At 47.2% G+C, this 22,353-nt stretch overlaps 1 protein-coding gene across 1 annotated transcript in view; it reads left to right on the top strand.

The window, feature by feature from the left end:
- LOC120946048 (interleukin-12 receptor subunit beta-2-like) overlaps positions 1 to 22,353 on the top strand; it is a 99,443-nt gene that overhangs the window by 44,288 nt on the left and 32,802 nt on the right. The window contains exons 8-12 of the mRNA XM_040360746.1: positions 10,197 to 10,279; positions 12,143 to 12,353; positions 15,478 to 15,666; positions 16,818 to 16,904; positions 19,931 to 20,089. Coding sequence (XP_040216680.1) covers positions 10,197 to 10,279; positions 12,143 to 12,353; positions 15,478 to 15,666; positions 16,818 to 16,904; positions 19,931 to 20,089 — 729 coding nt within the window. The remainder of the gene's footprint in view (positions 1 to 10,196; positions 10,280 to 12,142; positions 12,354 to 15,477; positions 15,667 to 16,817; positions 16,905 to 19,930; positions 20,090 to 22,353) is intronic.

The following is a 22,353-nucleotide window of genomic DNA, read 5'->3' as shown; positions in this document are numbered from 1 at the left end:
CATGGGGGCACACATCAGGGCAGGGGGCACAGAGCAGGGCAAGGGGGCACACAGAATATGAGGCAAAGAGCAGGGCATGTGGGCACAGAGCAGTGCATGGGCAGACATCAGGGCATAGGACATATATCAGGGCATGTGGCAGAGAGCAAAGTATCGGCAGATTTCAGGGCATGGGGCAGAGAACAGGGTATGGGCAGATAGTAGGGTATGGGGCAGAGAGAGAGAGCAGGGTATGGGGCAGAGAGAGAGAGCAGGGTATGAGGCAGAGAGAGCAGGGTATGGGGCAGAGAGAGAGAGCAGTGTATGGGGCAGAGAGAGAGAGCAGGGTATGGGGCAGAGAGAGAGAGAGAGAGAGAGCAGGGTATGGGGCAGAGAGAGAGAGCAGGGTATGGGGCAGAGAGAGAGAGAGTGCAGGGTATGGGGCAGAGAGAGAGAGAGAGAGCCGGGTATGGGGCAGTGTGAGAGCAGGGTATGGGGCAGAGTGAGAGCAGGGTATGGGGCAGAGTGAGAGCAGGGTATGGGGCAGAGTGAGAGCAGAGTGAGAGCAGGGTATGGGGCAGAGTGAGAGCAGGGTATGGGGCAGTGTGAGAGCAGGGTATGGGGCAGAGTGAGAGCAGGGTATGGGGCAGAGTGAGAGCAGGGTATGGGGCAGTGTGAGAGCAGGGTATGGGGCAGTGTGAGAGCTGGGTATGGGGCAGTGTGAGAACAGGGTATGGGGCAGTGTGAGAGCAGGGTATGGGGCAGAGTGAGAGCAGGGTATGGGGCAGAGTGAGAGCAGGGTATGGGGCAGTGTGAGAGCAGGGTATGGGGCAGTGTGAGAGCAGGGTATGGGGCAGTGTGAGAGCTGGGTATGGGGCAGTGTGAGAGCAGGGTATGGGGCAGTGTGAGAGCAGGGTATGGGGCAGAGTGAGAGCAGGGTATGGGGCAGTGTGAGAGCAGGGTATGGGGCAGTGTGAGAGCTGGGTATGGGGCAGTGTGAGAGCAGGGTATGGGGCAGTGTGAGAGCAGGGTATGGGGCAGAGTGAGAGCAGGGTATGGGGCAGAGTGAGAGCAGGGTATGGGGCAGTGTGAGAGCAGGGTATGGGGCAGTGTGAGAGCTGGGTATGGGGCAGTGTGAGAGCAGGGTATGGGGCAGTGTGAGAGCAGGGTATGGGGCAGAGTGAGAGCAGGGTATGGGGCAGTGTGAGAGCAGGGTATGGGGCAGTGTGAGAGCAGGGTATGGGGCAGTGTGAGAGCAGGGTATGGGGCAGTGCGAGAGCAGGTATGGGGCAGTGTTCAGGATGTTGGGCACATGTACAGGGACACAGCAGGACAGCCTTCCTTCCGAGATGCAGAGTAGCGCGGGAAGCGGCTGTAAACATACCTCTCGTGATGCGCTCCTCCCCGCCGTCCCCCCCTCTCTTCTCGCCCGTCCGAGGTGATGACAAATAGAAGCACCTGGGTGGACAGAAGGGGAGGAGGGGCCGGCCGGAGGAGCGAATCACAAGAGGTCTGTTTACACTGCAGTTGTAATGCCTCGGCTGTGTGTTGCTTTAGGTACACAGCTTAACATCAAGTATAAACCAAGTCCCAATGAAAGACGCGCTGGTTGTTGAACTGATGCAATCTTTACTGAGATATAATGAACAGGAATGTGTACAATAGTATGATGATATGGGATGAGATGTGATGTGATAGTGGTAAAACTGTGAAACAAACATAGAAAACAAATGTAAGCATGGCTATTTAAGCAACATACATTATACATAGCTAATACAAAAGATAGGCCTAACATGTGCTTTGCCTACTACACTGAAACACACATTATCTATCTGCAATGTCTAGCATCCCTCTACACAAGCTGAACTAGCAAAACCCCTTTACTCACAGGCTTTGGTGTTCGTCAGGTTTGCAAATTGTGATAGCTTTAAGATGTCTTGTGGATCTGGTCACTACAGTAGCTAGAGCTGGAATGAAACAGGAAATGTCCCAGCAAGCCTTAGACATACAGAGAAGACCCGCCTCTAGGCATCAAGAAAATGGAGGGTCTTAAAGAAACAGACACTGCAGAGTGCCAAGCATGTAATATACATTGCAAAGGCAGCACACTCCCCACCTGGCATACCTTCTGTTATGCCACTAACCTTTGGATAGAAGTAAAACTACTTCGGAAATTGGCCTAGCATACACCTTGGGAATGCCCTGTCTAACAATTCTAACTTCAACCTTTCTAACTCTAGCATCACTACTAGGATCAGTCCCCACAATGAGTCCAATAGGCCATTCGTTCCTGTGGGCCTGAGTGTCTTTTAATAAGACAATGTCTCCAACTTGTAAGTTGGGTTTGTCATCTTGCCATTTCTTGCGTGGCTGGAGTGTCACCAGGTATTCCTGTCTCCACCTCTTCCAGAAAATGTCCGCAAGACTTTGAACTTGTCTCCATTGCTTGGTGTACAAGTCCTTGAGGTCAAAGTCTCCTGAGGGAGCTGTCACTGGTTCCATCTTCTGGGTCAGCAGCATTGCGGGTGTCAAGACTGACGGCATCTCCGGATCTGTAGACACTGGAACCAAAGGTCTGGCGTTCATAATGGCCACGACTTCAGCCATTAGTGTAGTCAAAGCTTCATGAGTGAGGCGAGTAGACCCAACCTTCAGGAGCATGGCATCCAGAATACGACGAGCTACTCCAATCATCCTCTCCCAGGCTCCTCCCATATGCGATGCGTGTGGAGGATTAAAAGTCCAAGTGCATCCTTGATCTTGAAGATAGGAACCTGTTTCAGAGTCTGTAGAGATGATCTTCAACTCCTTGCAGGCCCCAATAAAGTTTGTGCCACGGTCTGAACGAATCAATTTCGCTGGTCCTCTGATAGAGAAGAATCTTCTCAAGGCATTGATGAAACTTGAAGTGGATAAAGATTCAATCACTTCAATATGAACTGCTCTAGTACTCAGGCAAGAGAACAGAACAGCCCAACGTTTACTTTCGGCACTGCCTCCTCTGGTCTTGCGAGAAGAGATGTTCCATGGTCCAAAAACGTCTAGACCTACGTGAGTGAACGGAGGATCTGAAGCAAGTCTGTCTGCAGGTAAGTTTGACATCTTCTGAACCTCAAGTTTCCCTCTAATCTTCTTACAGGTAACGCATTTGCTGATCACGCTGGAGACTAGTCTCTTACCTCCTATGATCCACAATCCTGCTGACCGTACTGCTCCTTCAGTGAAGTGTCGTCCTTGATGTGCAACTTGCTCATGATAGTGTCTTACCAGAAGAAGAGCGATGTGATGATTCTTAGGTATGATGAAGGGATGTCTCTCTTGGATAGTCATATCCGCTGCCAACAAACGACCTCCAATTCTTAGTACTCCGTTTTCGTCGAGGATAGGGTTCAACTTCTTGAGCGAACTGAGTCGAGAAATCTCTTCCTTTTTCAGAAGGCTTTGAATTTCTTCTTTAAAGACTTCCTGCTGGATGCATTTGATGATCGCGACCTTAGCTTGTTCAAGATGGTCGTTGCTACGCTGATCAGTATTAGTAGCTCTGCAGGAGTATCTAGCTAGACAGATAAGTTTTCCGATTGCACGGGTTAAAGACTTCCAACTGGAAAACCTTTCAAATCTATGGGCGCCCAGACTGTCTCTGGTAACTAAAGTCTTACAAACTGCAACTTGAGGTCTTACCTCTTTGTCTTGATCTGGTTCTATGATCTGAAAGGTCTCTACCTGAGTAGTCTCTTTGGTTTCTGGCTTACCAAGAAACGATGGACCTACGAACCAGTTAGTTTGCTTGAGTACAGCGGCTGACACCAATCTTGTCCCATGATCAGCTGGGTTCTTGTCTGTGCTGATGTGATGCCACTGATCTGGACTTGTAGACTTTCTGATACGTGTCACTCTGTTGGTCACGTATGTGTAAAATCTTTTTGAAGCGTTGTGAATATATCCTAACACAATCTTGCTGTCTGTATAAAAGTTCACTGCATGGATCTCAATGTCCAGTTCAGTCGTAATCATGTCTGCCATCTCTACCGCTAAGACAGCAGCACAAAGTTCTAGACGTGGGACAGTGTGAGCAGGTCTGGGAGCTAGTTTAGATTTTCCCATGATGAACCCAACATGGCTTTGTCCCTCAGTGTCTATTACCCTAAGGTAAGTTACAGCTGCAATAGCCATAGTGGAAGCGTCAGAGAATACGCATAATTCTCTCCTCTTTGTAGCAGACAAGGAAACAAATACGTACGGTCTTGGAATGTTGAGTTGTTCAAGCTCTAACAATGAGTCTTTCCACAACTTCCACTGCATTTGCTTCTCTTCAGGAAGAAGTACGTCCCAGTCAATTTGTTCTTGCTCAGTAGTGATCTGTCTCAAAAGAGCTTTGCCTTGCATGATGATGGGTGCTACGAATCCCAGGGGGTCATAAAGACTGTTGACTGTAGATAGGACGCCTCTTTTTGTGAATGGTTTCTCTTCTCTGGAGACCCTGAAGGTGAAACTGTCAGTCTTTAGGTCCCAACTAAGCCCAAGACTTCTTTGCAAGGGTGGTGATTCTGTTCCTAGATCTAAGTCTTTGAGGTCTTTAGCACGGTCTTCCATTGGAAATGCTTCCATGACTCTGTAGCTGTTGGAAGCTACCTTGTTTAATCTTATGTTGGATTCTGCCAACATTTCTTTTGTACTTTTCAGGACGTTAATAGCTTCTTCGTTGCTGGAGAAAGAAGCAAGTCCATCGTCCACGTAGAAGTTCTTCATGACGAACTGTTTGGCTTCTTGACCATGTCTTTCACCTTGCTGAGCTGCTCGTTTCAGATTGTAGATAGCTACAGCTGGGGAAGGGCTATTTCCAAACACATGTACCTTCATCCTGTACGCTGTGATGTCTTTGTTAAAGTCGTTGTCTGCATACCACAGGAACCTTAAGTAGTCTCTGTGATCTTCTCGAACGAAGAAACAGTAGAACATCTGTTGTACATCTGCTGTTACTGCTACGAGTTCTTTTCTGAACCTGATGAGTACTCCAAGGAGTGTGTTGTTCAGGTCAGGTCCGCTGAGAAGGACGTCATTTAATGAGATGCCTTCGTGCTTCGCACTAGAGTCAAATACTACACGTATCTGACCTGGTTTCTGAGGATGATACACCCCAAATATTGGTAAGTACCAGTGTTCTTGGTTCTCTTGTAGTGGTGGTGCCCTTTCTGCCTGCTTGTTGTCAAAAATCTTTTGCATGAAGGCTTGGAAGTGTTTATTCATATTTGGCTTTCTTTGTAGAGTGCGCTGCAACAAACTGAAGCGTTTCTCTGCTTGTACCCTGTTGTCAGGAAGGCGATGGCGTGGTGACCGGAAGGGTAGAGGGGCTACCCAGCTGCCTGACTTGTCTCTGTAGACTTCTCTGTCCATGATCTCAAGGAAGAGGGTATCTTCCACCGAGGGTGCTGGCTTGTCGTCGTCTCGTGTTCTTTCAAACACCTTACAACCCAGTTCATCTGCATTTCCAGTTGAGGCTAAGTCTTCCATGCACCTCTGTATACTTCGATGATGTTTTGGGTTATCTAATCTCTCTTTAATGTGTAGACTGTTGGTACATGGGCAAAGACAAGATGTACGACCATTCTGCAACAGATGTGTTCTGTAGACATTTACCTTTGCTGGTTTGTGCAGTCCGTCTAGACATACTTCTCCAACGATGACCCATCCGAGATCAAGGCGTTGTGCAAATGGTGCATTGTGTGGCCCATTGTACTGTTCTCTGACTTTGTGCACGCTGAGAATATCTCTCCCGAGTAGAAGGGTGATTGCAGCATCTGGATCTAGTGCTGGTATTTGGTCTGCTATTCGCACCAGATGTGGGTGATGACGAGCAACTTCAGGTGTGGGAATCTCTGACCTGTCGTCTGGTATCTCATCACATTCTATGAGGGTAGGAAGAGTCACCTTTGTCTTTCCATCTAATGACTCGATGATGTAGTTATTTGCTCTTCTCCCTATTGTCTCTACAACTCCAGAACAAGTCTTCAAGGTGTATGGAGTTGGACTTCCTTTGTCACCGAAGAGGTCAAAGAATTCTGTTTTTGCCAGAGATCTGTTACTCTGTTCATCCAAGACTGTGTACATTTTGATTGCCTTCTCTCTGAAACCTGCTGGATACACCTTGACTAAGCATATCTTGGAGCATGATCTTGAGCGGCCCTGCTCTGTACAGATCTCAGTGCACTTTGAGGTTACTGCTGGCATTGTACTCTCGCCTTGCTCCCCACCATGGTCTTCTTGAGTTGCCGGAACTTCTTGTTTCCATGGTGGTGGTCCCGGGTGCAGTGTTGACAAGTGTTTGTCACTGTTACACTCTGCGCATTGTATTGTTTTTGTACAGTCTTTTGCAAGATGCTGAATTGAAGCGCAGCATCTGAAACAAATGCGATTGTCTTTAAGATAAGCTTTGCGCTCTTCTAATGTCTTGCTTCTGAAACTGCGACATTTTCTTAGTGGATGAGGCTTGTTGTGGATAGGACATATTTTGTCTGGCTCCTCAACTTTCTTCCTTGTGTTGTCTTCCTGATTGGCTGCAGATTCAGGCGGAACTTCTGTCTTCCTTACAGAAACTGTTGCTCTGCGTTCTTTGTAAAGCCCTGGAGGTTTCTGCTCTACCTTTGGGAAGCTTGCCGTTCTCTTGTTCAGGAAAGCAAAGCTTGGGTCATTGCGTATTTCAGCTTGGTCTTCTATGAATTCAGCGAAGAAGGCGAACGGTGGAAATGCAACTCGATGATCTTTCTTGTATCTTGAAGCTTGAGCTACCCACCTTTCTTGCAAGTTGTAAGGAAGTTTCTCGATTATGGGCTCCACTCCACGTGCTGTATCCAGATATGAGAGACCTGGCAGATATCCACTAGACTTAGCGGCTTCTATTTCTAAGAGTAGGTCTCCCAAACCTCTCAGCTTTTGGTAATCCTTACTTGTTATTCTTGGATAGTTTTCTATCCTTTTCAGCAGAGCATCCTCGATCACTTCAGGTGATCCATAGCATTGTTCTAGTCTCCGCCACACCATTGCAAGTCCTGCTGCTGCGTCATGAACATGTACTGATCTGATCCTTTGGGCTTGCTCAGTGGACTCTGGTCCTAGCCATCTGACGAGCTGGTCAAACTTTTCTTTCTCTGTCAGATTTAAGTCTTGGGTACCACTCAGGAAAGATGACTTCCAGGCCCAGTAGTTTTCTGGACGGTCATCGAATTTCATGAGACCAGCGCCTACTATCTCACGGTGCATCAGGAATTTTGCCACTTCTATAGCACTTGTTGCGTCTGGCGAATACTTCTCGGGTGTAAACTCAGGGTATGGCTGCGGCTGGTAAGGCTGATGAGGCGCTTGACTGAATCCACTTTGTTTAGGTGGTTGTTCTCGTCTGTTGTAAGTCTTTCTGCTATAATCCAGACTTGTATTTGCTTGAGGAGGGAGTACGCGAGCATCCGTTTGCACTCTTGGAGGGTTGGCAGATTGGTCTCCGAGCATGCGACCACTTGACTTCCCACTCTGGGATCCTGATTCAGCCTTGCAATGTTGCGTAGTATCAAAGTTGCTTATTGCTAGTGGAGTCAATGAAGACCTAGGTGCGTTATTGGACTGCTGGTCGGTGTACATGGTTGCTTGTGACTGTACGTACTCACGGGTGCGCTGGATTGCGCTATGGGATGACGTCTGGTTTTCTATGCCATCGTACTGAGCTTCGGCAGCCCTTGTGAAAACTTCTGCCTCGGCTAAGGCTGCTGCAGCGTTTTTCTGCTGTTTGAGTAAGTGTAAAGATGCTTCCACTTCTGCTTTCTTTTTGAGTTCTTCGGATTCACTTTTTGCTTTTTCTCTCATCAATTCAGCTTCTTGCTCCGCATAAGAAGCCATGGCGCAAGCTGCCTCTGCTTTTGCTCTTGCCTTAGTCGCTTTGTCGCTAGCCGATGACAGACTGGTGATGCTTGAATGTCTAGAACTAGTACGCTTAGATCTTGCTGAATCTGCGCTAGCTGAAGTCAGATTTGTTTGACTAGATGCTCTAGACAATGTTGTGCATCTAGACTTGATTCTTGGCAAGCTGTGTGTGTCATCCTCCTTATAGGAGCATTGAGGGTTAACTGTCAGAGTGTTGTTCTCTGTGTTCTGCATCTTGATTTAGCTGGCAGAGTGGATAATGATGATGACTGGACACAGGCAGTATCAGTGTTGTAGTGAGTGAGAGAAATTAGTTTCACTTTAGCTTCACTCCACGTGGCTGAAAGGAGTTAATAGTTCTTTTACTGCGGAAAGACGATTCAAAGCTGTTTAGCTGCTTCTGACAACGATTTAAAGCCTTTTTACTGTAATGCCTCGGCTGTGTGTTGCTTTAGGTACACAGCTTAACATCAAGTATAAACCAAGTCCCAATGAAAGACGCGCTGGTTGTTGAACTGATGCAATCTTTACTGAGATATAATGAACAGGAATGTGTACAATAGTATGATGATATGGGATGAGATGTGATGTGATAGTGGTAAAACTGTGAAACAAACATAGAAAACAAATGTAAGCATGGTTATTTAAGCAACATACATTATACATAGCTAATACAAAAGATAGGCCTAACATGTGCTTTGCCTACTACACTGAAACACACATTATCTATCTGCAATGTCTAGCATCCCTCTACACAAGCTGAACTAGCAAAACCCCTTTACTCACAGGCTTTGGTGTTCGTCAGGTTTGCAAATTGTGATAGCTTTAAGATGTCTTGTGGATCTGGTCACTACAGTAGCTAGAGCTGGAATGAAACAGGAAATGTCCCAGCAAGCCTTAGACATACAGAGAAGACCCGCCTCTAGGCATCAAGAAAATGGAGGGTCTTAAAGAAACAGACACTGCAGAGTGCCAAGCATGTAATATACATTGCAAAGGCAGCACAGCAGTCTTAGCAGGACGCAGTGATTCGGGACCCGATCTACCTGTCAGCTAGTTGTAATTGATGGGTAGATCGAAGGGGAAGCTCAGCTGTCATGGGGCCCCCTACTGGTCACGGGCCCTCGGTCCGTGCCCGAACTGCCCTATGGTCAGTCCGCCCCTGGCTGAGACCCTTGTCAATACTCCAAGCAGCTCCTCCTAACCTCCCTCCCATTCTTCTGGAAACTTCAACAAGGTTACAGAAAGTGGGGGGAGGTACCAGAGGTGCTGCTTGCTGAGTCATCCAGCCTCCCTGAGTCACTCAACCCTGACCCAGATTCAACCCAAATTTACCTGACGAACTTCATTAGCCTTAATATTTCCCTGTTGCTAGTTAAAATATCTAAGAAGTTCCAGGCTTGGAAAAACCTTCCCTTGTCCCTCATACGGAAGATCAATTTGATTAAAATTAAAATTTTGCCACTATTATTGTATAGCCTTAGAAACTCTCCGGTGTGGATTCCCAAGCCCCTTTTCAAATCCATAGACTCCATGATTTCCTCCTTTTTGTAGCAGGGAGGTGTCCCCCGCCTTAAATTGGCGATACTACAGCAGCCACGGGGAGGGGGGCCTCGCCATTCTTAACTTACCTAAATATTTTTTGGCTGGACAGTTGACGGTGGCCCACCGCTGGTTGACTGCTCCTCCGGATGACGCATCTTTCTCACTGGAAGCCGCCTGTGTGGGCTCTTATGAGGCATTGTCTCACCTAGTTTATCGGGGTCCGAGGGCTCCCTACCTGCTGACATCCTCCATGCGCTCTGTAATGAGGGCTTGGGGTGTGGCTCAGGGATTACGGTCGCCTGGCTCCACCAGACTGTCACCCAATATCCCGCTGTGGAGGAACCCCAATTTACCACACTTCTTTGGCTACCCGGACCCGGTTGTGTGGACTAAATATGGAATTAAGCTAGTACTCCATATTGTATCGAATGGTGCGTTATTGTCCTTTGATGAATTAAAACTAAAGTATAATTTGCCCAACACTCACTTCTTCAGGTATATTCAATCAAGGCATGCTTTTTTGCTCGCAGTTTGGTGGGGAGCCCCTTGATCTTGAGCCCAGTGACTTGGAGCTCTGTGTGACATGGAGCTCTGTGTAATGGTGACACCTCTCCCCCTCATAGATGTCATCAGCCTGGAGAGGTACCTGCTACAGAAGCTACCCTTCCAATCAGTCTATATATAATCAAGCATATATTTATGCCATTAATCATACTGTATAATGTTGCACTGAGATTGATTGATTATTCTTTTTTTCTGTGCAGCTCCTGAAGGCACTCCTAACGTATGGCGGATCCTTAGGTCAGAGTATCCCAATGGGACCCAGGAAGTGTCTATCTTCATAATGGTGAGGACCAGCCTTATACTTAAATAAAATGTTATTGTTTTAAAGCATGCCCCCAGATCAGGGAGTAAAAAGCTTTTAAAGCCAGTAAGTCTTGCGCCTGCGCCATGTATGCCGTTTCCACGTGTACGCTGGCCGCACCTAAGCCATGCCACCCGTATTGCAGGAACGCCCCCCCCCCCTCTTTTTTTTCTAAAGGAGCTGATTCCCACGTGGAGGGGACGGCTCGGGGAGGGGTACTCACCAGGGGGATGCCTGACTGCTGCAGGAGGCGGATGGGCCCCCAAAACCTCTAGCCAAGACAGAGGGGAGTAAGGAGCAATGCTGTTCCACAAAAGCGTTTGCTGACACTGAGCACAATACTGGGGAAGCATTGAAATGTTAGACACCTTGGGCTAGATTCAAGTAGCCCGCCGTAAGTTTGTGCGGGCGTAGCGTATGTTATTTACGCTACGCCGCCGCAACTTACACAGGCAAGTGCAGTATTCACAAAGCACTTGCTCCGTAAGTTGCGGCGGCGTAGCGTAAATGGGGCCGGCGTAAGCGCGCCTAATTCAAATGAGTATGAGGGGGGCGTGTTTTATGTAAATGGGTGGTGACCCGACGTGATTGACGTTTTTCCCGAACGGCGCATGCGCCGTCCGTGGAATTTCCCAGTGTGCATTGCTCCAAGGTACGCCGCAAGGACGTCATTGGTTTCGACGTGAACGTAAATTATGTCCAGCCCTATTCGCGAACGACTTACGCAAACAACGTAAAAAATTAAAAATTCGACGCGGGAACAACGTCTATACTTAACATTGCGTACGCCTCATAATAGCAGGAGCAACCTTACGCCGAAAAAGCCTAATGTAAACGACGTAAAAAAATAGCACCGGGCGTATGAATCGGCGTATCTAGGTCATTTGCATATTCTATGACGGAAGCGCCACCTAGCGGCCAGCGTAAATATGCACCCTAAGATACGACGGTGTAAGAGACTTACGCCAGTCGGATCTTAGGCTAATGTCGGCGTATCTTGCTTTCTGAATACAGAAAGAAGATACGCCGGCGCAGCTTTGAATTTACGCGGCGTATCTATAGATACGCCGGCGTAAATCAATGATGAATCTAGCCCCAGGTATGTTACACAGGTAAAACACAGGCAAGACATCGTCTACTCAAAAAAGTCCATAAGTGAATTATTATGTGTTCCTTAGGATCTTCTCAACTTACCATTCCCGCCGCAGGATACTGCTGGAAATCACAGACAGACCCAATCTTCATCCACCACGTGTCATGACAGACCTTCTAGGTCCGGGTCCCCCTTATATATGGGGTCCACTCCCTTGGACCTGTACAGCACCCTGCCAGAGCAACCTTTGGTTTAGTTATGTGACCAGGGCACTGGATCCCAGGGTCCAACCCTCAAAAGAGAAGCATTACGGGCAGAAACCTCGCTCTTCTTCCTCATGGCCCGGGTACCATCCATTTTGTCCTTTTTTGGCACTTTGAATGGCTCCGATTGCATAACCCCTTGATCCTGCCAAAGATGAGCTCTTTTTTAGCACTTCAATAACCATGACCAACACCTTAGACACTGGCCAAAAACTGAGGTACTTCCTGTATGGGAGGGGTTATATAGAGAGGGACTTCCTGTATTTTGAGTGCACCAGTGTCCATTCACCTATAGGTTGAGTATAACCCACATAGTTATTACTATGGCTGCTCTGTGTCCCATGATGTATGATAAAGAAAAAACTTTTATAGCCTGAAAGGCCTGTGTGCAGATCTTACATCTTTATACATATTTTCTTCCATTGCTGTGTAAATGAATTTTCTCTTATTGCTGTCTGTTATCACTGATTTAATTCTATGCTATTACAGAAAGATAACGATGAAATTCCACAAAGAACAATCTTGGGATATGAAGTATTTTATTTGGATATAGAAAATAGAACTACTCTCAGGACTTGTACGGTGTCGGAGGAAGAGTGTGTCACGCTGGTCCCAAAAGGGGTCAAGATGTTATTTGTCTCTGCCTTCAATTCCTATGGGACCTCCCCCAACAGTAATGTATACACCCAGGAGGAATCTGGTAAGAAGGATTTTCATTTATTAAGGAATATTAGATTGTATCTAAACCCAACGCCAAAAATGTTATATATTGTCTTTGATGTGTTCGTTGGATTCGTTTTTCTCTTTTCAAGCTTCTTTCGCTTTATTTTCACCTGGTGATCACAGGTGGCTACATCAACCTTTTTCAACCAGGGTGATTTGAGGTTTCTTCAGGGGTGCCTTGGCAAAATGTCTAAAAATTTATCAAAAATTGTATACAAGCCAGCAGGTGGATCAAGCCTGCCTTTTAGTTACACAATGGGGGTTATTTACAAAAGGCAAATCCGCTTTGCACTACAAGTGCAAACTACAAGTGCAAAGTGCACTTTGAATTGCACTGAAAGTGCACTTTGAATTGCGGTGACCCCTGTCCTCTCTCCTAGCAGTGGTGACCCCTGTCTTCTCTTCAACCAGCGGTGACCTCTGTCCTCTCTCCTAGCAGTGGTGACCCCTGTCTTCTCTCCAACCAGCGGTGACTGTCCTCTCTCCTAGCAGTGGTGACTCCTGTCTTCTCTCCAACCAGCGGTGGACCCCTGTCCTCTCTCCTGGCACTGGAGACTCCTGTCTTCTCTCCAACCAGCGGTGACCCCTGTCCTCTCTCCTAGTAGTGGTGACAGCTGTCTTCTCTGCAACCAGCGGTGAACCCTGTCCTCTCTCCAGGCAGCGGTGACCCCTGTCCTCTGCCCTGCTGACTCCTGTCCTTGGCTCAGTTGACCCCTGTACACTGCCGCGCTAACCCCTATCCTCAGCTCTACTGACCCCTGTCCTCCGCCCTGCTGACCCATGTCCTCTGCCCTACTAGTCCCCAGTACACTGCCTTACCGATTCCTGTAGACTCCCCTGCTGAACCCCCATCCTCCACCCTGCTGACCCCGGTTCTCTGCCCTGCTGACCCATGTCCTCTGCCCTACTGGTCCCCAGTACACTGCCTTACCGATTCCTGTAGACTCCCCTGCTGAACCCCCATCCTCCACCCTGCTGACCCCGGTTCTCTGCCCTGCTGACCCACTGTACACGGTCCTACAAACTAACAGTCCCTGTACACTGCCCTACTAACTGCTAACCCTATCCTCCTCCTGTACACTGCCCTGCTGACCTCCCATCCTCTGCCCAGCTGTCCCCCTGTACACTGCCCTGCTGACCTCCCATCCTCTGCCCCCCTGACATTTGTTTCGGCACCACTACATCAGACAGGCTAGATCCGGCCATTGGGTACATCACTCCTCCTCTGTATCTGTGCAGAGAGCCATGGTTGTCACCCTAGGCTGCTCTCCTGATATAACAGACATTTCCATCTCCATTACATGAGGGCAGGGCAATTGGTAGTTACAGATGATAGCTACCGTTAAGGTCAAACTGTTGCTAAGGGGGAATGGAATGCCCACATCCCTAGTATCAAAGAACACTCAAGTAGTAAACCCTCTTAGTGGGACTTTAAAGGGCAAGAATAACTAAATATGTAAAAAATAACATCAACTTTATTGTACACATTAAAAATACACACACGTTAAAAAATAAGCGAGGTTAATGCGGTTTTAATACATAAATTGTTAGAAATACGTAGAGATAACCAAATGTTTCTGTCCGCAGATTGAATGCAAGGGGACAGAAATCACCCGTAGTTATTACTAAAGTTATTACTAAAATCAGTAATAATCGAATGCAGAAGCAATTATTTAATATGATAAAGAGTAGATACAGTACATATATCTAGTCTTACAGATGCCACCGGCCCTTTGAGGACAACCATAATGTTGATGGGGCCAAGGATGAAATTTAGATTGACATCCCTGCTCTATTGGGGCTGTACTCTCTGACAGTCTCTAGCATTATGTGTGGTCCTTTGGTGATGTCAGGGGCCACATTTGAGGCCCCGTTTCAGCTCATAGGTTCACAACCACTGCTCTGTGGACACTGGGTGACCTTTGCTCTATGCCTCTGGTGAAGCAGAGGGTCTGCTATCTCTCTGACAATAACAGTCCCATCTGGGCCCTTGTGCTCTGCTGCATTTCCTGACTATGACAGTGGCGACTGGTGCTCAAATTGCAGCCTCACTGTGCCCATCAATTGTTGCCGCTGTGATATCAAACGCAGCCACTGTGACATCAATTGTCGCCACTGTGCCATCAATTGACGCCACTGTGCCATCAAACGCAGCCACTGTGCCATTAATTGTCGCCACTGTGCTATCAAATGCAGCCACTGTGCCCATCAAACGCAGCCACTGTGCCATCAATTGTCGCCACTGTGCCATCAAATGCAGCCCCTGTGCCATCAATTGTCACCAGTGTGCCATCAATTGTCGCCAGTGTGCCATCAAACGCAGTCACTGTGCCATCAATTTTCGCCACTCTGCCCATTAATTGCCGCCAGTTTTCCCCCGTAAAATGCTGCCTGTTTGCCCCGTAAAATGCCGCCATATTGCCCCAAAATGCTGCCAGATTGACCCCCCACCAGACACTTACCTTTCTCAGGTCAGCCATCCTCCCCCACGATCCCTTGACGTCTTCTCCCACCCTCGATGTCGCTTCAGCCAATCAGGTGACCGGTAACCAGATCCGGTGAACCTGATTGGCTGAGACACGTGTCAGTGTTAAACAGGGAACGCACACCCTGTGCATCCTCTGGTTAACCATTTGGAAGTTGATTAGAGCCCACAGGCTGTAATCGGGAAGCCTTTGAGAGCCGCTGGCTCTGATAGACACTTCCAAAACACACCCACCGCTGTTATTCAGCAGGCCGGTGCTCAACGGGGGGCCGGACACCTGAATAGTGGGCGGCAGTGGCGACAATACATAGATTCATGCATGAATCTATGTATTGTTGAATGACAGTGCAGGAGAGAGGGGGCGGCGCTCCTGCGCCCACTATGGACGCACCGCCACTGCTCTATGAGATCTCCATGATTAGGCCCATTTTTTGGTGAAACACAAAAGGAGGTCCCAAGCAAGTTTCATGTGTGGTTTTAAAGCTTTTACTGCAGGGAATTTCTTGGTATGCTGTTGCTCTCTTCTTGATTTGTATACTTTATAGATGTTGTTATGATTATTTTCCTTATTACAATTATTATTATTAACATGCTTTTACCGATTCCGCTATATTAGATTTACCTCGACCGGGCAATCTAACTGCTACAACTTGGCCAATCCATGTTCAGTGGCAGAGTCCGCCCAGCAGAGGGCACTCACTGCTCTGGTATGTTCTCCAGTGGAATCCTGACAATTGTGATGGGAAACACAGAAACGTGTCATGGCAGAAACTCTCGAAGGACAGAACACATCTTTTGTTAAATGGTAATTATTTGTTTCATTTGTATTTCCTCTGTATCATTAGTATTCGTTATTTCTCTGCCTTGCCTTGGCACATTTGGTTGGCTGTTGTGCCACCTAGTGGGGAGATCGAATGCAGACACTTTTTTTCCCAGCAGTTAAAGTGGAGTTCCACCCATTTTTTTATGTTTGTCTGTGCTGCATGGCCTAATCTCAAAGTGTTCAGAATGGACAATTTTTATTTATTTTGTTGCTTGTAAATACCTTTATTTTGTAGTCCTTCATTACTTCCTCCTCCTTATTAGCCTAGGCTATTAAGTCACAAGGCTATTCGCAAGGGTTTCTGGGATAGGCATCATGTATCCTAGTAGTCCTTGCAAATAGCCCATTTGCATAGAGACGGGGCGGCAACTTCCTCTGACACTCCCGTTGCTATGGAAACCTGACTGAAACCTATTACATCGCTTGTGCAGCACTGAGCATGTGCGAGATCTGCAAGGCTGAAATCCAGGAAGTCATACAGTCTGGCTTCATGATGCCCACACTTAAGATGGCCACGGTCTATTTCTAGATTATAAACTAACTAAATGCTCTAACAACCTAACAAAACGGACCTTAGTTTACAGACTAACTTTACTAGACTACATTAAGCTTGTGTATTACAGGGGTATTTATATTTAAAACGTGAAATTGTGGGTGGAACTCCCCTTTAAAATGGTTGTAAACCCTTAGGCCCCCGTACACACGACCGGATCTGTCCGCTGGGATTTATCCTACAGGTAAGCATACTTTTGCTGATAGGTGTCCCTCATTCCCGTCTTAAAAAGTTGGGAGGTATCGACAAATGAGGAGGACAGAGGGACTTCCTTCCGAATGAGGGGCAGTCCCTCGAAATCAGGGACCGTTGGGAGCTTTACCATGATCCACCACCTGACATGCATGAAGATACCAATGTGATGTATTATTTGTTGTCTCTACCCGTAGTAGTATCACATCTTTTTTGGGTGTTCGACTTATTTTTGTGGACTTATGTTCAGGAGGACTTATTCTCTTTATGATTTTTTTTTTTGTGTCACTATATTAGATTCCTTGAGTGCAGCACTTACAGTATTTATGTGAATCACACTTATGCAGCAACATGATTGTGTTTGATTATTTCACTTGTTTCTTTTCAGACACAATCTCAGCGGAACAACGTGTGAGGATATTGCTGTACGCTGTATACAGCTCTGGGGTTAGTCTGCCCAGCATAGTGGAGTTCAGTGAGTTTTTTGTCTTTTTATTCCTATGGGCTTTATTTACCAATTTCCCTAACATTACTTCTAGAGACGATTTAGATCATTCCTGTGATTTTCTATTCTGTATTACTGATTGTAGTTACAGCATATGTCTTATATCTTGATATACCGATTTGCAAGTTCCAGTGCATCCCCAGTGGTGGTGCATCCATAAAGGGCGCAGGAGCGCCTCCCCCTCTCTCCTGCACCACTCTAATCACCATAGATAGATTCATGCATTGCAGTGCAATATGAAACATCAAATAAGATAAAAATACAGACAACTTTTCAAGTTGTAAAATGCAAAAGATTATGGGCCAGATTCAGAGAGAACTTACGTCAACGTATCTGTTGATACGCCGCGTAAGTTCTAGTATGCGCCGTCGTATCTATGAGCCATATTCAGGAAACAAGATACGCCTGAATTTTGGCTTAATACGACCGACGTAAGTCTCCTACGCCGTCGTATCTTGGGTGCATATTTACGCTGGCCGCTAGGGGCGCTTCCATTGATTTATGCGTCGAATATTTAAAGAGCAAGATACGCCGGTTCACGTACATACTTACGCCCGTCGCAGTAATCTACGCCGTTTACGTAAGGCGTACGTATGGCGTAAGTTTACCCCTCATAAAGCATGGGTAAGTCATGTTAAGGTATGGACGTCGGAAATGTCCGAACAGCCGTCGTATTTTACGTCGTTTACGTAAGTCGTACGTGAATGGGGCTGGGCGTAGGTTACGTTCACTTCGAAAGCATTGAGCCGTCGTATCTTAGGGAGTATATGCAACGTGATTCTGAGCATGCGCGCGCATGCGCCGTTCGTACGGCCATGCATTTACATGGGGTCACGACTCATTTTAATACAACACGCCCACTACCTGCCTACTTTGAATTAGGCAGGCTTACGCCAGCCTATTTACGCTACGCTGGCATAAATATGGGAGCGAGTGCTTTGTGAATACTGTACTCAGCTTTCCTCTCAATGTTACGTCGGCGTAGAGCATATGAGATGCGCTACGCCGGCTCAAAGATGCGCCGATGTACCTGAATCTGGCCCAAAATATATATATATGTCAGCACAGTGGTGTAGTGGGTAGCCTAGCAGCAAAAAGGGTCACTGGTTCAAATCACGATACCATCTTCCTGGAGTTTCCATGTTCTCCCTGTGCCTGTGTCGGGTTCCTCCCGGTACCCTGGTTTACTCTCACACTCTAAAGACATGCTGGTAGGTTAATCAGATCCTGTCTAAATTGGCCCTAGTGTATGTATGAATGTGAGTTAGGGATCTTAGATTATAAGCTCCTTAAAGTGGAGTTCCACCCAAAAGTGAAACTTCCGCTTTAATCACTCCTCACCCCCTTACATGCCACATGTGGCATGTAATTTTTTTTTGGGGGGGGAGTGGGGGCTTCAGTAGGAGTGGGACTTCCTTTCCCACTTCCTCCTTCCACCCAGGGACCGCCTCGGCGACTTCTCTTCTTGCCTTAGGCAGTCCCTCCCTTTAGGCGATCTCCAGGGACATGTGACAGGTCCCAGGAGATCGCCTGTCCATTCATAGAGCGCAGCGCAGTGAGTGCCTGGCTGTGAAGCCGAAAGCTGTCACGGCCGGGTGCCCACACTATGAATGGAGGCGCCGGCCGGATAATGGGAAAGAGGAGGGGAGCTCCGGGCGGCTGCGTCGCTGGACCGTGGAGCAGGTAAGTGTCTGTTTATTAAAAGTCAGCAGCTACACTTTTTGTAGCTGCTGACTTTTAATAAACCTAAAAAAAGGCTGGAACTCCCCTTTAAGGGTAGCGACTGATGTGAATGTACAATGTATATGTAAAGTGCTGTGTAAATTGACGGCGCTATAGAAGTACCTGGAATAATAATAATATCCACAAAGGTGCAAAAATGTGCATGTAAAAGCAGGCGTCCCAATACTTTCGGTAATATATAGGTGGATTCAGAAAGACTTAGGCTGGCGTATCAGTAGATACCCCAGCCTAAGTCTGAATCTGCGCCGACGCAAATTTAAGCGTATTCTGGAAACCAGATACGCTTAAATTAGGCTCAGATACGAGCGGTGTAAGTGTCTTACACCGTCGTATCCTAAAGTGTACTTTTTAGGCTGACCGCTAGGTGGCGCTTCCATTGCGGTCGGCCTAGAATATGTAAATGAGTACATACGCCGATTCACGAACGTACGCTTGCCCGACGCAGTAAAGATACGCCGTTTACGTAGCGTACTTTCAGGCCTAAAGTTATTCCATCAAATAGCTGGAATAGTAATGTTAAGTATGGCCGTCGTTCCCGCGTCGAAAGTTGAAAATTTTACGTCGTTTGCGTAAGTCGTCCATGAATAGGGCTGGACGTAATTTATGTCCACGTTGAAACCAATACGACTGTGCGGCGTACTTTGCCGCAATGCACACTGGGATATGTACACGGACGGCGCATGCGCCGTTCGTAAAATACGTTAATCACATCAGGTCACCCTCCAATAACATAAAACATGCCCCCTCAGCCGAATTTGAATTAGCCGCGCTTACGCCCGCCCGATTTACGCTACGCCGCCGTAACTTAGCAGGCAAGTACTTTGTAAACACGATACACTACGCCGCCGCAAAGTTAGGGCGGTCTTTGTAAATCTAGCTAATAGTGTATATTTGTCTGCCCTATGCTGTTTTTCCATATCCTGATCTGTTATGTACTAGATCTCCATATAGTGCTCTGAAATTATGCCTCCATGTATCATTATCATTATCATCCTATGCTACTATACTGTATATTTTACTATCCAATATGACTCAATATAGAGCCTGTTTTTCTCCTCTGCCTCCATATTGTGCTCTGTCCTATCCTGCGCCTCCATTCACTGTTCTAATAGCTCCCTTTCCTCCATTATTTTATATCCTGTGTTTCCGTATACGCCTCTATATAGCACTCAGCAATATCATATGGAATATTATGCACATAACAGTTTTATATAACAGGTTTACTTTTACATCACCATTTATTTTACAAGCAGAACCTGAAAGTGGACCAGATTCTATAACCGTAGAGAAGATTTTACCAAACACACTATTAATCCAGTGGTTGGAGGTTCCTGTGTGTAAGCGGCGAGGACTTATCACTACATACACGCTGAATGTGACGGAATGGTCAAGCAGCATACAGTACACATACAGTAAGTAGATCATCAGAGTGTCACAATAATTGCACAATAATCAATGTATGTTTCCACCCCCCCAGAATACTGGTAACTTAAAGCGGACCTTCAGTCATTTTTCATCTTTCCATCTATTAAAGGGGAGTTCCAGACAATATTTATGTTTATTAAAAGTCAGCAGCTACAAAAAGTGTAGCTGCTGGCTTTTAATAAACAGACACTTACCTGCTCCAGCGTTCCAGCGAGGCGCCGGCCGGGGCTCCGCTCCTCTCCCCCCCTCCCCGGCCGGCGTCTTCATTGTCACTGTGGGCACCCAGCCGTGACAGCTTTCGGCTTCACGGCCGGGCACCCACTGCGCATGCGTGAGCGGCACTGCGCATGCGCGAGCGGCGTGGCGCCGTCTGATTGGACAGGCACTCGCCTACAGGGAGGGGCTGTGAAAAGGCGATTAAGCTAATCGCCTTTCCAGCCCCTCGGCGGAAGGAGGAAGTGGGACAGGAAGTCCCCTTCTCCTGAAGCCCCCACTACCCCCCCCCAAAAAAAATTAAGGGGGTGAGGAGTGGGATAAGCGGAAGTTCCATTTTTGGGTGGAACTCCGCTTTAAATCTTTTGCCCTTGTTGTTGTTTTAGCTTTGAGTAGTAAAACTTTGTTTTTCTGCCAGTAAATCCCTTATACAGCCCACTTCCTGTTTCTTGCCTGGTCATTAGCCTAGGCTTATTACATCATGCACAGCTCTCACTCTTGTCAGAGTTTGCCAGAAAGGGAGGGTTGGTGAGTCATAAGAGGGCCAATGAGAGCTGCAGAGCTGGAGGTGTGCCTGTAACGAAACGTCCCACACTCCGCTTGAGTGCTTCCGTCATATACCACTTCCTCCTAGCCTGAATATAGGTTTATCAGATATTCCAACCGCTGTCCAGAACAAAATAAGACGATACTCATTTGATTGCTGAACATGTACTGTTTATTAGAACCAGAATACAAGCTTTATATACAGTTAAAGAGAAGGAGGTTCCCCCCTCTTGCTCATATTACTCTAACAATACACCTGTAACCAGAAACATAAATTAACATGAGCTAAATCAGGGGAAAATCGTGGGTGCGCGATATACGCCGATCCCCCTCAGAGACAGCCGATCCTCTTCCGACAAAGACCGAGCCGAGTGTACTGCGCACTCGGCTAGGCTCGGCCACGCCCGCAGCCACGCGAGAGGAGCCGAACACACTGGAAATCCGGCTCTGCACAGCTCGACCGATGGGCCAAATTCAACGCTGCAACCCCGGCAGACGGACGCGACGGACACCGACAAGGTGGACGGACCGGCAGACGGACGCGACAGCAGACGGACGCGACGGACACCAACAAGGCTGGACGGACCCCGCGCAAGGCCGCAGATGGATGCCGGACAAGGCCGCCGATGGACGCCGACAGCAGACGGACACCGACAAGGCTGAGCATCCAAAAAGTATGGCGCGCGGTATATGCCGATAAATACGGTAATCCCTTAAAGCAGCCGATGTGACTCCATGCCCTCCTTGCATTGTTATGATAAATCAGGATTTCACTATAGGTCAGACTTGTTCACACAGTAGATTATATATTATCATAAGTATAAACACAGGACACCTTCACACAATAGCAGGAGCACCAGCAGGAGTCGGCCCATCTCCTACATTGTGCAGAGGCCAATGTGATCAGCTCTCTCAACTAACATGTTGAGTTCAGAATCAAACAAACTAAGAATAGTCTTTACATATATCCTGGGAGGTATTGTGGATAAATATTACTGTCCCATTTTAAGTAAACCAAGATATATTTTCTTAGTCACCCTGTGCCAGAATGGCACAAGGTGACGTAGACATAAAAGGTGTATGGGGAGCTGAAACAAGAGTTTCCCAACCTTTCCAAGGGATTCTGGGTTCCACGGGCCCTCCCGTCACAGCTGTCTTCTGTGTGTCTATGTGATGCCAGGAAGTGATCAGGCAGCAGCTTCAGCTGCCCACAGTTAAAATGGATGCAGCCAGACTCAGTGGAGGGAGATTTCTGCAGCATATTTGGCAAGTACAGAATCACAGTATATATAAAATAATATGCAAAGTGGTTGGAGGGAAGCTTCAGAATGGCAAAGATGTTTTTATAACAAATTATGTGAGCAGACTGCAATTCCTCTTTCAAAGCTGAAATCCAGGAATTCAGACACTTTTAAAATCTGCTGGCATAAAATGAGTCCAATGAGGTGCATGTCACCACGTGGACTTATCTCTGATATTTGCATCTGCCACT

This window comes from Rana temporaria, chromosome 7 (genome assembly GCF_905171775.1).
Source record: "Rana temporaria chromosome 7, aRanTem1.1, whole genome shotgun sequence".
NCBI classification, from domain to species: Eukaryota; Metazoa; Chordata; class Amphibia; order Anura; family Ranidae; genus Rana; species Rana temporaria.
The sequence above is the reverse complement of the archived record's forward strand: the minus strand, read 5'-3'. Positions and strand labels throughout refer to the sequence as shown.